The sequence below is a fragment of the Salvia splendens genome, chromosome 13, assembly GCF_004379255.2.
Source record: "Salvia splendens isolate huo1 chromosome 13, SspV2, whole genome shotgun sequence".
NCBI lineage: Eukaryota > Viridiplantae > Streptophyta > Magnoliopsida > Lamiales > Lamiaceae > Salvia > Salvia splendens.
In genome coordinates, this window is record NC_056044.1 from 30,524,022 (window position 1) to 30,536,490 (window position 12,469).

Here is a 12,469-nt window from a genome sequence, read left to right on the forward strand (position 1 = left end):
CAGCTATAGCGGCAGCTATTGCTAATAGCGTTTTACAAAAAAAAAGCAAAATTTTAGCCAAAACATGAGTAATTTCACACATTAGTTCACATACTAGAGGCAGATAGAGATGCAAATGAAACTTGCCTTGGCTTTGGGACATTTGGGTGCCTGGCGCACTCTGAGATTGATGTTCGTCAGCCATTTGCTACCGCTGCCGTGATCGTCGGACGTTCGTCGAGGCACTGCAGTGTTCGCCGCCGTCGTCCTAGTGCAGGATCTAGCGTCGATGGCACGGGCCAAGTCGTTCGTAGCCAACCGGTCGCTGCCGCAGTCGCCGTCGTCGTAATCGTTGCCGCCGCCGCCGCCGTATACGATCAGTCAAAGAGATACGGGAGTAGGGAACCAAAAGAAATAGGGTTACATGCACGTAGTGGGCTACTTTTGGGCCAATTTTTTAATCCGGCTTGACGTTTGGCCTGTTGCAACAAAAAAAAGCATAGCGCAGCTATCGACACCGCTACGCTATCGTACATTAGCGGCGCTATAGCTCGCTTTAGCGATTTTAGCGCCCGTATATCCAATACAGAGGATATCTTCGCGGTGGCTTGCTTCAGCAGCTATAGCGGCGCTATATCGGCGCTATAGCCCGCTATTTGCAACATTGAGTATTAAGTTAACGTTGACGGATCTCAAAAGATATTTGAACTCGGCAAAATTCGCGAAATAAATTTTTTTATCTCTCGTTAAAAACGGGTCTGTGATTTATTATTAGTGTTGGCTTTTAATTTATTATTATTATTATTATTATTATTATTATTATTATTATTATTATTATATTGATGTGGTTGTTGATTCCAATAAAAACTTGTGAACTGTTGTACTATGCATTATCGAAATATTTATTAATTTTGCATTTTACATACTAGTATGTAATTATAAATAATGTGTAACAATGATATAAAATTAATCACACGAACAAAAGTTGTGCAAAAATAGGCTAATATGTAATTTGGAAAATTTGGTGGCAGCAATACTAAAAATGTGATACTAATAGATTATTCTTTTAAATCATGAATTTCAAATTAAAAAATAAAAATAAAAATCACATTGACACCCGCGAGCCGAGTCAGATATGTTAGTCGATATATTTGATTTAATAAAATATATTTCGTAATTAATTTTTTAATGAAGTATATCTATAATTTAGGACTTGAAAGTGTAAGGAATTCAACAAAGAAAAAAAGACGAGTACGTTAAGCAAAAAAATAGTGACACAATAATTTGAATTAAACCGTGGGACACAATAATTGCATCGACACACTATAATTGCAGCTGATTATCGAATATTTTATGCTCGTGCACTATTTTTATTTGATGTTTCAATGGAGAATCATTGGATAAACAGCTTAAAACATGATTGCGATGATATAAGTATTTACTCAATGTTTTAGTATGATTAAAATCATTTCTTCGCTGTGTAAACAACAATTGATTTCATGCACCGTTTATATAAAGAAGTTATGGATAATGTCCAAGATGTAACAAAAATATCATAACCCACTAATTTTTATGGAAGATCAAAATGGGAAAATAAGATTAGAAGAGGAGTATTTGAATTTGATAATGTGATTTGTAAAATTGTCTTACACTCTGAAACCAATATTAATCAAAATTAAATTTTTTTTTAAAAAAATCGAAAATGACATTGATTTATGCAAAATTCTGAAACAAGACTACATATACACTGATGAGCAGCAAATGCTACAATGGCGGCGCTGCATTAATCGACGATGCATTGGCGGCGCTGGATTAAACGACACCGTCTGCTCTCCTATCAGGTTCCGAGATTTTCAATTCACACGCAATTCAGTTAAGAAATTGCTTGTTTAATTCATGCGCATAAGGTGTTTGTAATATTGTTGAGCTGATGATCTGCCTCTGAATGAAATTGATATTATGATAGTGTTGATTGATATCACGGGACTACATAGATAGTAGAATGTCACGTGTAAGATCAATTATAATTTGATCCGAATTTGAATTTCTCGTCCAGGAAAAAACAGAACACTAAGTTCGTGTATTTGGATTAAAAAAAGTATGTTGAGAAAACCAGAAAATTGTGGAAGTTAATGTATTTATAAAAAACACTAGGCACTTATTCAGTAGAAAATGGGCAAGTAGATTATTGATGTAGGGGTGATGATTGTGGTTTTTGTGATACGGATTGTGGATCAATAAAAACTTTTTAGTGGGTTTTGCTCATTTGTTGCTTTTGGATGTGAAATTAAACAATTCTTGAAATTTGGTGATACGTTTGGTACACCTTTGGTCTTGATCTAATGTGGTAAGCTAGTGCATAGTGGGACTATGATTAGATTCCCACCATTTAAAGAAGAAAAGGGATGCAAAACCAACTTCAATAATGCATTTTCTATTTAGAGCCATTCGATGTTTCTACATTTCTGGTAATTGTGTTTTTTTGATTGGTTGTATAGGGTTGTAGTCCTGCATCATCACAAGACTGCATCGGGATGTTGGGCTCGGGGACATCAACTAATGGGAATGTACCTAAAGTGATGGACATGGACAGGAGTGGAGCTAGATTATGATTATTTCAAGGAGAAACTCTTGTGTGGGGACGGTAACAGTGATTTCAATGGGTGCCATTGCTGAATTCCGGAGAGTGAGGATGGTTATCTGTGGAGGTGGCGCTTTCCTAATAGTAAAGCATTTTAGCAGTGGATATAAGGATTTGAATCTTGAATTTGATGTTACATTAAATACCTCCTTGTTTCAGCAGGTCAGTTGTGCCTCACACTTTTTAAATTGCAACTGTGCATATAGATTCCTAAAATGTTTACAAAAATGAATTATAGTATGTCTCTAAGCAAATAACTTTTTGAATGAGCTATTGGATCAGAAGCGAAAAGCATTATTTGAAAATCTAATTGGATTTAACTTGTAACTATCATTATGATGCACATGTTGTTGGTTGTGAATAGAAATATGAAGACCTCTCCCTGAGTGATTGAAGGATTGGTCATGGTTTCGAAAGATGTTTATTCCCACTGCTCAACATGATATTTTATTCGAGGGGTAGTTACTAGTTAGTTATTACAAGCCTTTAGATTACACTAAGGGCCAGAGTTTGGCTTTTTGTTCTCTCTCTCTCTCATCTGTTTGCATAACCACTGCAGTGCATTATGGTTTTCTGAGATATTTTATTTCTCCTCTAGCTTACCAAATACTAGTATTCATTTCTCAAATGGTGAGTCACGCTTAGCAATGTCATGTCAACTTTCACCAAGTACTGAGTGAATATATCTCATTGTAGGTGCCATCACCTTTTACGGTTACTTTAGATTTAGATCTATAACTTCGACTATTTTGTTGGAAGGTGCATGTTTCACCATTATGCCTTTTTGAGATATTTTCTTTCTCCTCTAGCTGACCAAATACTCATTTCTCAAATGGTGAGTCACGCTTAACAATGTCATGTCAGCTTTCACCAAGTACAGAATGAATCTATCCATTGTAGGTGCCATCACCTTTAATGGTTACTTGGAATTTTTATAACTTAACTATATCGTTGGAGGGTGCATGTTTCAAGTAGAAAATCTCTATTTATTGTGATACTGTTACAGCCATCTGTCAAATTGGCATTTGAAAACTGCTGAAAACTATTTGGTTTCGTATTGAGATTAGTACTCACAAGACATCACTCAGGCTCTGTTCTGCACATCTTCCTCGTTTTTTTCCCCTCTACCTCTTTGCTTAAGGTTGATATGATTTCAGTTGCTCTCATTAGAACTTGACTCAGTACTAAGTCTAGGCATGCCAATCTTAGCAGGTAAACAGAAAAAGATAGAGGTTCTTGAGCTGTCGTATGAACTAACTCTTGGTGGCGGTGCTTTTGGAAATCGGCTGGTAAATTTGATGATCTTTTACTGCATTTGCGTATGCTGAATTCAGCCCCTATGTGATTTAAACTTCTGTTAGTAGGAGGTTGATAAACAACTTCATCTATCTATGCTGTATAACAAGTTAACTTTCATTCCAGATAAATATACACCTTTGGCTTTTGAAAAGTTTTGCTAATATTTCAAGTGAATGTTTGGTATTTCATCCTGATATATCATTACATACATTTGTGGATCGTTATCCTTAGGCTGTCAATGCGGATTTCATCCATGAGCTATGGAGTGAACTTGGGAAATAGTTAGCTTTTAAAAGCCTCAAAATGAACCTGAGGTCAGTTGTTACTGACAAGCTATATCTCTTCCATTTAAGTCTTTTCCATATCACCTTACCTTTTTACATCTGCAAGAGTCGTATTATGTAGTCATCCCCACACAACACAAACACACACAAGGAAAAAGCAGAAAAATATTTTGGGCCTACCACTAACTATTTATCAATGCACGCTTAGTCTATTAATGTCTATATTTTCAAGAGAGAAAGAAATGTAAAAGTTATAACTTCAGTAGACTGAATCATAATATCTTTCTGGTTATGGAGCTCTTTTGTGTTTCTCTGGAACTAAGACGTAGATGATATGGTAGAAAGATTGAATTAAAACATATTCGTCGAGGTCATGAACTGTTTTGCCTTTATCTAAAATTTAAGGATCAATTCATATAGAGTTAAGACAACCTGGCAGAAGTTTTAATGATGAGTAGTTGGCCTATTCAATTAATTCGGAAGAATCAAACTAATGCATACTACATTACCAAATGCCTAAAATTTATCTCTTTAATGAGAAAGAACTGCTTGAAGTCATACAAGAACATCTCTAACCTAGTTTTATCGAAGCCAAATTTAAGTGTTAATACACATATCTGATTAACTATGCAAACTAAAACAAAGTCTATCCATGGGTATTCTTTGATGGAATATGGTGATAATGGAACCCATTGCTATAGTTTTGCATGTACTGCAAGTCAATGTTTTATTGGATTGCATGATTCAGAGTCGTTATATTAGGGCTGGGAGACGGTGCTAAATGTAGCTTGCTATACATATTAGTTTGAAGGTGATTTTTCCTTAAACAAAGAGTATAGCTCACTATCTTTAGAGGAACTGGAGCTGTTGTTACATAGTTCTTGAACTTGAGAATGGCTCCCGATTGAAAATTAGCCTAGAAGGAGTGGAGTGTTGGTGATGTGGACACTGCACCCATATCACAGGAAATTTTCTGCTTTCCAAACTAATATTCTTGGGAGAATGTAAGCCATGCCACTCAAGCTTTGGCCTATTTTCTAATTTTAAGCAGAAATATGGAGATGGTGGGTACCAGAATGCCAGATGGTTCATGATGGATAATGCCAGATTTAAAAAAACGGAATGTTTCTCTTAACAACTCAATCTAGGATCTCCCCCTCAATTAGGCTGAAATTGGCCATTATGATCCATATGAAGCTTTCTGTCCAAACATGGAGGAAAAATAATAGGGGAGGGGGTTCCCTATTTTATCAAATAATTTCATATGACTTTTGTTTTACTATACCATCTTGAACTCTAACTCATGACAGAAACATCAGTTCTTTTAGATATAAATTTCAACTCAGGTCAACAATTTTTCTAGTTTTGTCATGCCATTATTATACCTGTTCATGTCTGTACTAACAACTAACTTTATATATTTATGTTACTTAGCTCCACCTACTTACAATTATTGCAGAAGAAATCCCTTTACATCTACTCTCCACAGGAACATGCTCGGATAAGAAAGGTACATTTTCTCTTGAATTGAATAATTTGAATTCCAATCTATGGTAGTAATCGATACTCTTTTTCAAACTTATCTATGTTCCATTGTTGTCAGGTCTGTAAAATGTTAAACCACATGCACTGAAGATTTAGACCTTTTATATGTGCTAAGCATGACAGAATCTCTGCCTGAATGAAAATCGACAGGTGAAGTTGTAGTATTTTTATATATGGACACCTACCTAGATTAGATCACATGTATAAATGCCATTTTCCTTAAGAGTTTTTTCAGTAGCTTAGGACCTTTTGGTCAGCGGAATTTGAACATAATATTTTTGCAATAGGAGCGACGAACTTGTGTCTGAGAAAAACCTGGAGGAACGACTAACTACCTACGATTGCTCTATAGAAAATAAGCCTTTTATTACACTAGTGAAACCCAATGAGGAAACCTTAGTAAAATGGGGAAAACCAAATCCCTATGGCCACAAGATAGCCTGTTGTATAGAGAATAATACACCACCCAAAAAGAAATGAAGGGAAAAAATATTTCTAAGTACAATTAGAGATGATCAGAGTAATGCACATGATGAAACTTGAAATCTTTTTTTTTAATCATGAAGATTTTGTTGGAAAAAAAAATATAAATCAGACGATTCAATTTAAGGTTTGATATTATTAACGAACCCCCTTCGTTAATTCCTTGTGCCATTAGTTTGTGAAACCCAATCTTCGCCACCATATGTAGCGCTAGACGAACACCACACATCATCTGTAATGAACTGCATCCATGACTCATCTTTGTCATCTTTGTCCTCTTCCTCTATACAGACAATTGAGGATGACGCCAAGGGGAAGTCGGGCGACATTGTCTCGTGCTCGTTGGAGACCCCCTGCATGTAATGTTCCAGCAACGGTATGCTACTCGACTGCCCTAGCTCCTCTACCTCAGAGCACAGCCCGTTTTTCTTGAAAACACGACATAACGCGTAGGAGTCCTGTGAAGCCAAAAAGAGATTAGATTGGGAAGACAACTAGATTCTTGGATTCATGTTTAGGTTATGAGGGGAGGGAAAAGTTTGAACATGAATGATCTGGTGACAGCAAAAGAGAGGGGTCATGGATGTTTTTTTAAGTCAATAATAGGGGCTGCTGGATTTAGAGAGATACACTGTCAAATTAAAGTGATAAAGAAGCAGAAATTATGGAAAAAAAGCAATCTAATTGTTGCAAGTTCAAAGAAATCTTTCTGTTCTTTCTTCCACATCATCCTATAGAAATGAAGCGATCATAGGTGCATTTTATCAGTATCTTATCAACTTTAAACAGGCATTCTTTTGAAAGAGATCTCTTTCTCCTTCTCCATATACATTACATAAATATTGTATATAGGGAAATGTTCAAATAAAAATGTTCTTAAGGGAGAATATGGAAACAATTGTATGAAGTGTATTTATGCTATTGTATCGCTCTTACTTTGCATACATTTTAAACGTTTAATACAACATGGGCTCTTATAATATCAATCCCAATAATACATTTAATACTCCTATACATGAATTTCACATACACTATTATAGCACGTTCTTGCAATAAAAAAGTGTATATAATAATTGATTCATATATACTATATGTATGTGGCTTATTGAGGGAATAAAGTGAAAAGAGGCCGACACCTTCTTACAAAAATGAAAGTGAAGGGATGCTACTTTTGGATTTTGGCTTATAATATAAAAACAATAGAAAATGATTTGATTTTGTGGAAGGAATCTGGGATTCAAGATTGGGATTGTATATTGTTATAAAAAAATAAGGTGACAGGAGGAAATAAAAAATTACTTATAGTATATATAATAATGAAGAGGGTGATGATTGGTGAAATGTGATTCGAATTCAAGAATTGCACTTTTGTCTCATTATTGTAGGACAAAGTGAAGCTACACTTTGTCACTCAAGAGATCTAAGACCTGTGCAAGAAAAGAATAACATGTCAGCAAATTTCCTTTTCTTTTTTGCTGGCCTTAGATTATACTACTATATTGAAATTTATTAATGATCATATCATAATCATGTTATTGGGGTGTTTGTTACTCAAGATTCATAAGTCGAAACTAATTCTATGATAAATATCACTCAAATTCATCTAATTAGACAACACGACTAGATCTTATCTAATTCATCAAAATTGAAAATACTAAGATGGATGATTATTTGTCACAAGCAACTCACTTCCCATGCATGCCATGCAACTCACGTTCAACACACACTATTGTGATATTTCTCTTCATTTTCTCTCTCCAAATTCTCTCTCTACATGAATACTTGAGTGCACATGTTAAAGCTCAACCTATCTTTGCTTTTTTATCCATCCTTTAGCAAGAGTTTAAAAAGAGATCACGATTGTAAAAAAACAAAAAAATGGAGAGATAAATGCTTTTTGCACCAAAATAACCCTCGAAATTAGTGCTTTCAGAGTCAAATGATGACACCTCCCTATGCATCAACTATGCACAATTATCTTTGGCAAAACATAAAGAAAAGAAAAAGAAACACAAAGACACTTGACCCTTTATCACTATCATACTTCATAACACACACACACACACACAATAACTAGTAAGTACTATTCATGATCACAATATCTCAAAAATATAATCCAAAATAAAATCAGTATAACCATACGAGCTACCTGGATTCCAGAAACATCCTCCCACTCCTTATCATCGAGTCGATACTCATGCATCACCCAATCAGTCCTTATCCCTTGTGGGGCCCTCCCTCTGTAGTAAACCAGCGTCTTCTTCATCCCGACCGCCCGGTTCTGGCTCGACACCCTCCGGTCCTTCCCGGTCGACTTCCAGTAGCCCGCCCGGGTCGCCCGGTTCGTCCTGAACCCGTTAGGGTACTTCCTGTCCCTGGGGCCGAAGAAGTACCACTCCGGGTCCCGGCTTGGAAAGAAAGACTTCTCTGAAATGAAACACGAGACATGACAGTTTTAATAGAGAAGATAGATAAAACAAACCATAATTAAAAGAAACACATTTTTTTAGGTCAGATAAGTCCTCGATAATGGAGTTATCTGCCTACCAACCACATTGTTTATTATAGAGTAATATATGTAATATAATATTAATAAAATGTGATCCAACATGCACATTTAGTGCTTGTTTTCTTGACATGACAAGTTAAGATAATATATATAGTAGATTTTGTAACTTTGCTTTAGTAATTATAATATAAGCTTATTGTACGAGTTGGGTCGTTTTACGTACCTGCGAGCTCCCAGGGCTCGCACTTGTAAAGATCCACCTCGGGTATGATGTCGAGCTCGATTTCCTGGCCTTGGATTTTCCTCTTGAGGTAGTAATTCACAAGCTCTTCGTCGGTGGGATGGAACCTGAAACCTGGAGGCAACCCGACCGGGGCCATGATGATGAGTCGATGGTTGATTCGATGAACGTGGATTCTCCGCCTCCGCCTCCGTGTCTCAGCCACCGCTTCCTCCAACACTTAATGTTGATAGTGTGATATATATAAGTGGATTCAAAGTATCTTGTCTTTGAGTGATTTGGCGCTTTTTCGCTTTAGTAGATTCTAAGAAGCGTTTCATGGAAGCCCATTCTCCCATGCTAATTAAACAAACTACTAATGTTTTATAAAAATAAAAAATGTTGTAATAGCAACGTTTGATGTCTTGTTTTCAGTGAGGCCTTTTGTGATATTGTATTTTATATGTAGAGAGAAAGTGAGTGACACTGGGCCCAAGGCTTTCCCTCGTGAAAGAAGGGTTTAAAGCAAGATATCATGACAATATGACATGGTCCAGGTTGCTCATGCTGTTGGATCATCCAACTTTTGATTTGGCTTCATGCTTTTCTAGTAGTACTTCACATACAGTATATCACACAGAGAAAGAGAGAGAGAGTTTCATCTTCTATGGAGTATAATGTGGTATAGTATACTACTATTATTATAATTGAGTTGCTTCAATATTAGGCCTACTTTGGAATACTATGTTTCATCTTCTATTATTATAGCAAATGAATGTCATATGAGAAATGTTAGTAAGTATGTTGTAGGAGTATATATATTTTAATGTGAGTACTATCTGCTAGCATCGTTCTTGTTTAGTCTTCGTTTTAGTTCTTAATTTTGAATCTATATTCAAGAAATTGTTATTATTACTATTAATTTTACAAATTAATTAAAAATCACTACTCAATTTATTCATTTTTCCCTATAACGTTGATTAAATAAATAAAATAATAAAATAAAGCTTTAATTTTTATGAAATTTAGAAAATTCAAAATGACAATCAACTTTTTTGATATATTAAAATCAAACTTAATGTATAGAATCAAATAAATAACGCTTAAAAGTAATACTCAAATGAGTAGTACCCTCTTCGTCCCAATTAAGTTGAGTCACAATTTTTAGGCACGGAGATTAACAAATTGTATTGAAAAAGTAGGAGAGATGAATAAATTAGGAAAGCTAAAGAGAGAATAAAGTTATTGATGAATAAAGTAATAATGATTGGATGTTTTGTTATTTGTAAAAAAAAAAAAGAAAATGACTATAACTTAGTTTGAGAATGTTTATTGAATAAGCAATTCAATAAGAGAGCTCGGATCGAATCGGTATTGATATACCGACCTGAGAAATATATCAAATTGACATGCAATGTTTGGCTAATAAATAAGATCACTGAAACGCATTTTTGTAATAAAATATATCCAATGTGTGCTTTTATAAGAGAAACAAATACACTTTTGAGAAATGCGTTGTCTTGAATTGTCAATTTGTCATAATAATAGTGAAACATTTAATAACATTTATAGGATAATAATTGTGTACTGTCCTGGCTTGTGTACCCAAATGGCAAATTATTAAATCAATAAATTGCATCTACTAATTAATAAATCTTCACATGGTCTAATAATTAGTAGATTGAGATACTTTAATGAATCTTGGTTTAGAAGGTTGGCTTGGTAGATTTTTTCGTGGATTTGGGCCCTCAATTTAATATCCATGTAGGGCATGAATGTTGGGGTCATATTATTAGTATCAATTATATGTAATTAACTGGGCTAATTAGTGTCACATATTTTTTTGGGTCCATGTACCATTTCTCAATTCATGTTAGTATGTATAAATGCAATTGAATTTCTTTAGCTAATCAGAACATGCATGTTTATTTGTTCATTCCATATGGTTATACATTTACACAATTGGCATGTTATAATCTATTAGGACATTTATTTGTGCTATTAGAATATGACAAATACATTAACGGATAATAGAATTTTAATCAATTAATTAGTTCGGCAATTATCATTTTTTGAGTGTTTTCTTTGCTATATCTTCTTCCATGAGTCAAAGTAAAAAAGACGTTTTGAATGTATTTTTTTTTAATTTAATCTAGTAGAAATAAAATTTAGGGCATTATTTATTGTTATTGTGGGATCAAGAAGCACAAGGAAATTTTACTCTTATCAATTAGGCAATCTTCGGACTTTTATTGTTCTGTATGAACTTTCGAACAAATATATTTCATAGTATTATGTCAATTTGAGCTTGCTAGATATGTTCAATAAACATATTAAAATAGGATGATAGATTAAAATGCACTACTCCGTATTATTTTTTATCATTGTATATCTATCACCAATAATAAATGTCAGTAAATGGTCTACACTTTTACAAGAAGTTCAATATCATTAAGAGTAGTATTTAACAATAATTTTGATAAAATAAAATTGTAAGTGTGATTAGGATTTCCTATTCTTTCAATTGTTTTGGTAACTCCCCACCCATTTTTTTTGGTCAGGCTACCTTTATTTGAATATAATTAGTATGCAACACGCTTTAAATAATTAAAATAAATTATTTAAAATGATCGATGCATAATAAATTTATTCCTAACGATTGTCACACTCAATACTAGTGGTGTCCACTTTTCAATTGTGACGAACATTCTGAATCACAACATAATTTGGTGTATGTGGGCATAAGAGATACCACAAATACATGGAAAATGACATGAGCTCGATTTTAATTAGATAAATCACACAATTTGGACTAATATGGCAAACTACAAGAGTGCCTTTTGGGGTTAATGTCACAATGAAAATGATCTCCACTAAAGAGGAAAATATATATCAATTTCAAACACAAATTTGATGCGGAAACATTAAACATTTGATTGAAGATTTCAAGATAGGCCATTTCACAACTCATAAAGGTGGTGCATTGAACCCTATATTTCTAATTAAAAAATGAAGGAAAACTTAGTCGGTAAATGGAGAATCACTATATATATCCTACTATAATATTTTTAAAGATAAATATCACATATTACAAACTTTATTATGTATTTTAAAAATTACTACGTATTTTATGTCATGGTCAAATGTTATTACATATATTAATGTGTACATGTTTGATTGTGGTATACAAATAAAATACGCAGCATTAATTAGTTAAGCCCCTAGTATATATTTGCGTTGAGAGATTAATTTTATAAATTAGTTGTATATGCCTATTAATCGTGCTATATATATACGAAAGGCAAGAGAGTAGGCCTAGACATAGGTCCACACACAATCTCTTTCTCTTCCCTCCACCGTCTTCATACACGCAAAATATTAACATCCAAATATAAAATGAGTGAAAATTGTTAGAAAAGCTATGAAATTTATATTATCCCATTACAGAAAATTTTTAGTAAAATTATATATGGCTGTCAGAAAATTATACATGAACGTCAATGCCGATG

At 34.1% G+C, this 12,469-nt stretch overlaps 1 protein-coding gene and 1 long non-coding RNA gene across 5 annotated transcripts; one reads left to right on the forward strand and one right to left on the reverse strand.

Moving 5' to 3' along the window:
- Positions 1-1,601: 1,601 nt before the first annotated feature.
- LOC121761743 lies at positions 1,602-6,910 on the forward strand. 4 transcript variants are annotated; one of them, XR_006042087.1, is made up of 7 exons: positions 1,602-1,820; positions 2,478-2,782; positions 3,830-3,909; positions 4,151-4,233; positions 5,663-5,713; positions 5,807-5,898; positions 6,523-6,910. It is a non-coding gene; the product is annotated as an uncharacterized LOC121761743 (long non-coding RNA). The 4 variants fall into 4 exon arrangements; XR_006042085.1 differs by having other exon boundaries at positions 3,833-3,909; XR_006042086.1 differs by lacking the exon at positions 4,151-4,233 and having other exon boundaries at positions 3,833-3,909.
- LOC121761742 (NAC domain-containing protein 86-like) lies at positions 6,125-9,176 on the reverse strand. The gene is made up of 3 exons (XM_042157365.1): positions 8,964-9,176; positions 8,381-8,658; positions 6,125-6,689 (listed from the first exon to the last, which is right to left on the reverse strand). Exons 1-3 carry the CDS (start codon positions 9,118-9,120, stop codon positions 6,387-6,389), a joined length of 738 nt encoding a protein of 245 aa, XP_042013299.1. The 5' UTR covers positions 9,121-9,176; the 3' UTR covers positions 6,125-6,386.
- Between the last annotated feature and the right edge of the window lie 3,293 nt (positions 9,177-12,469).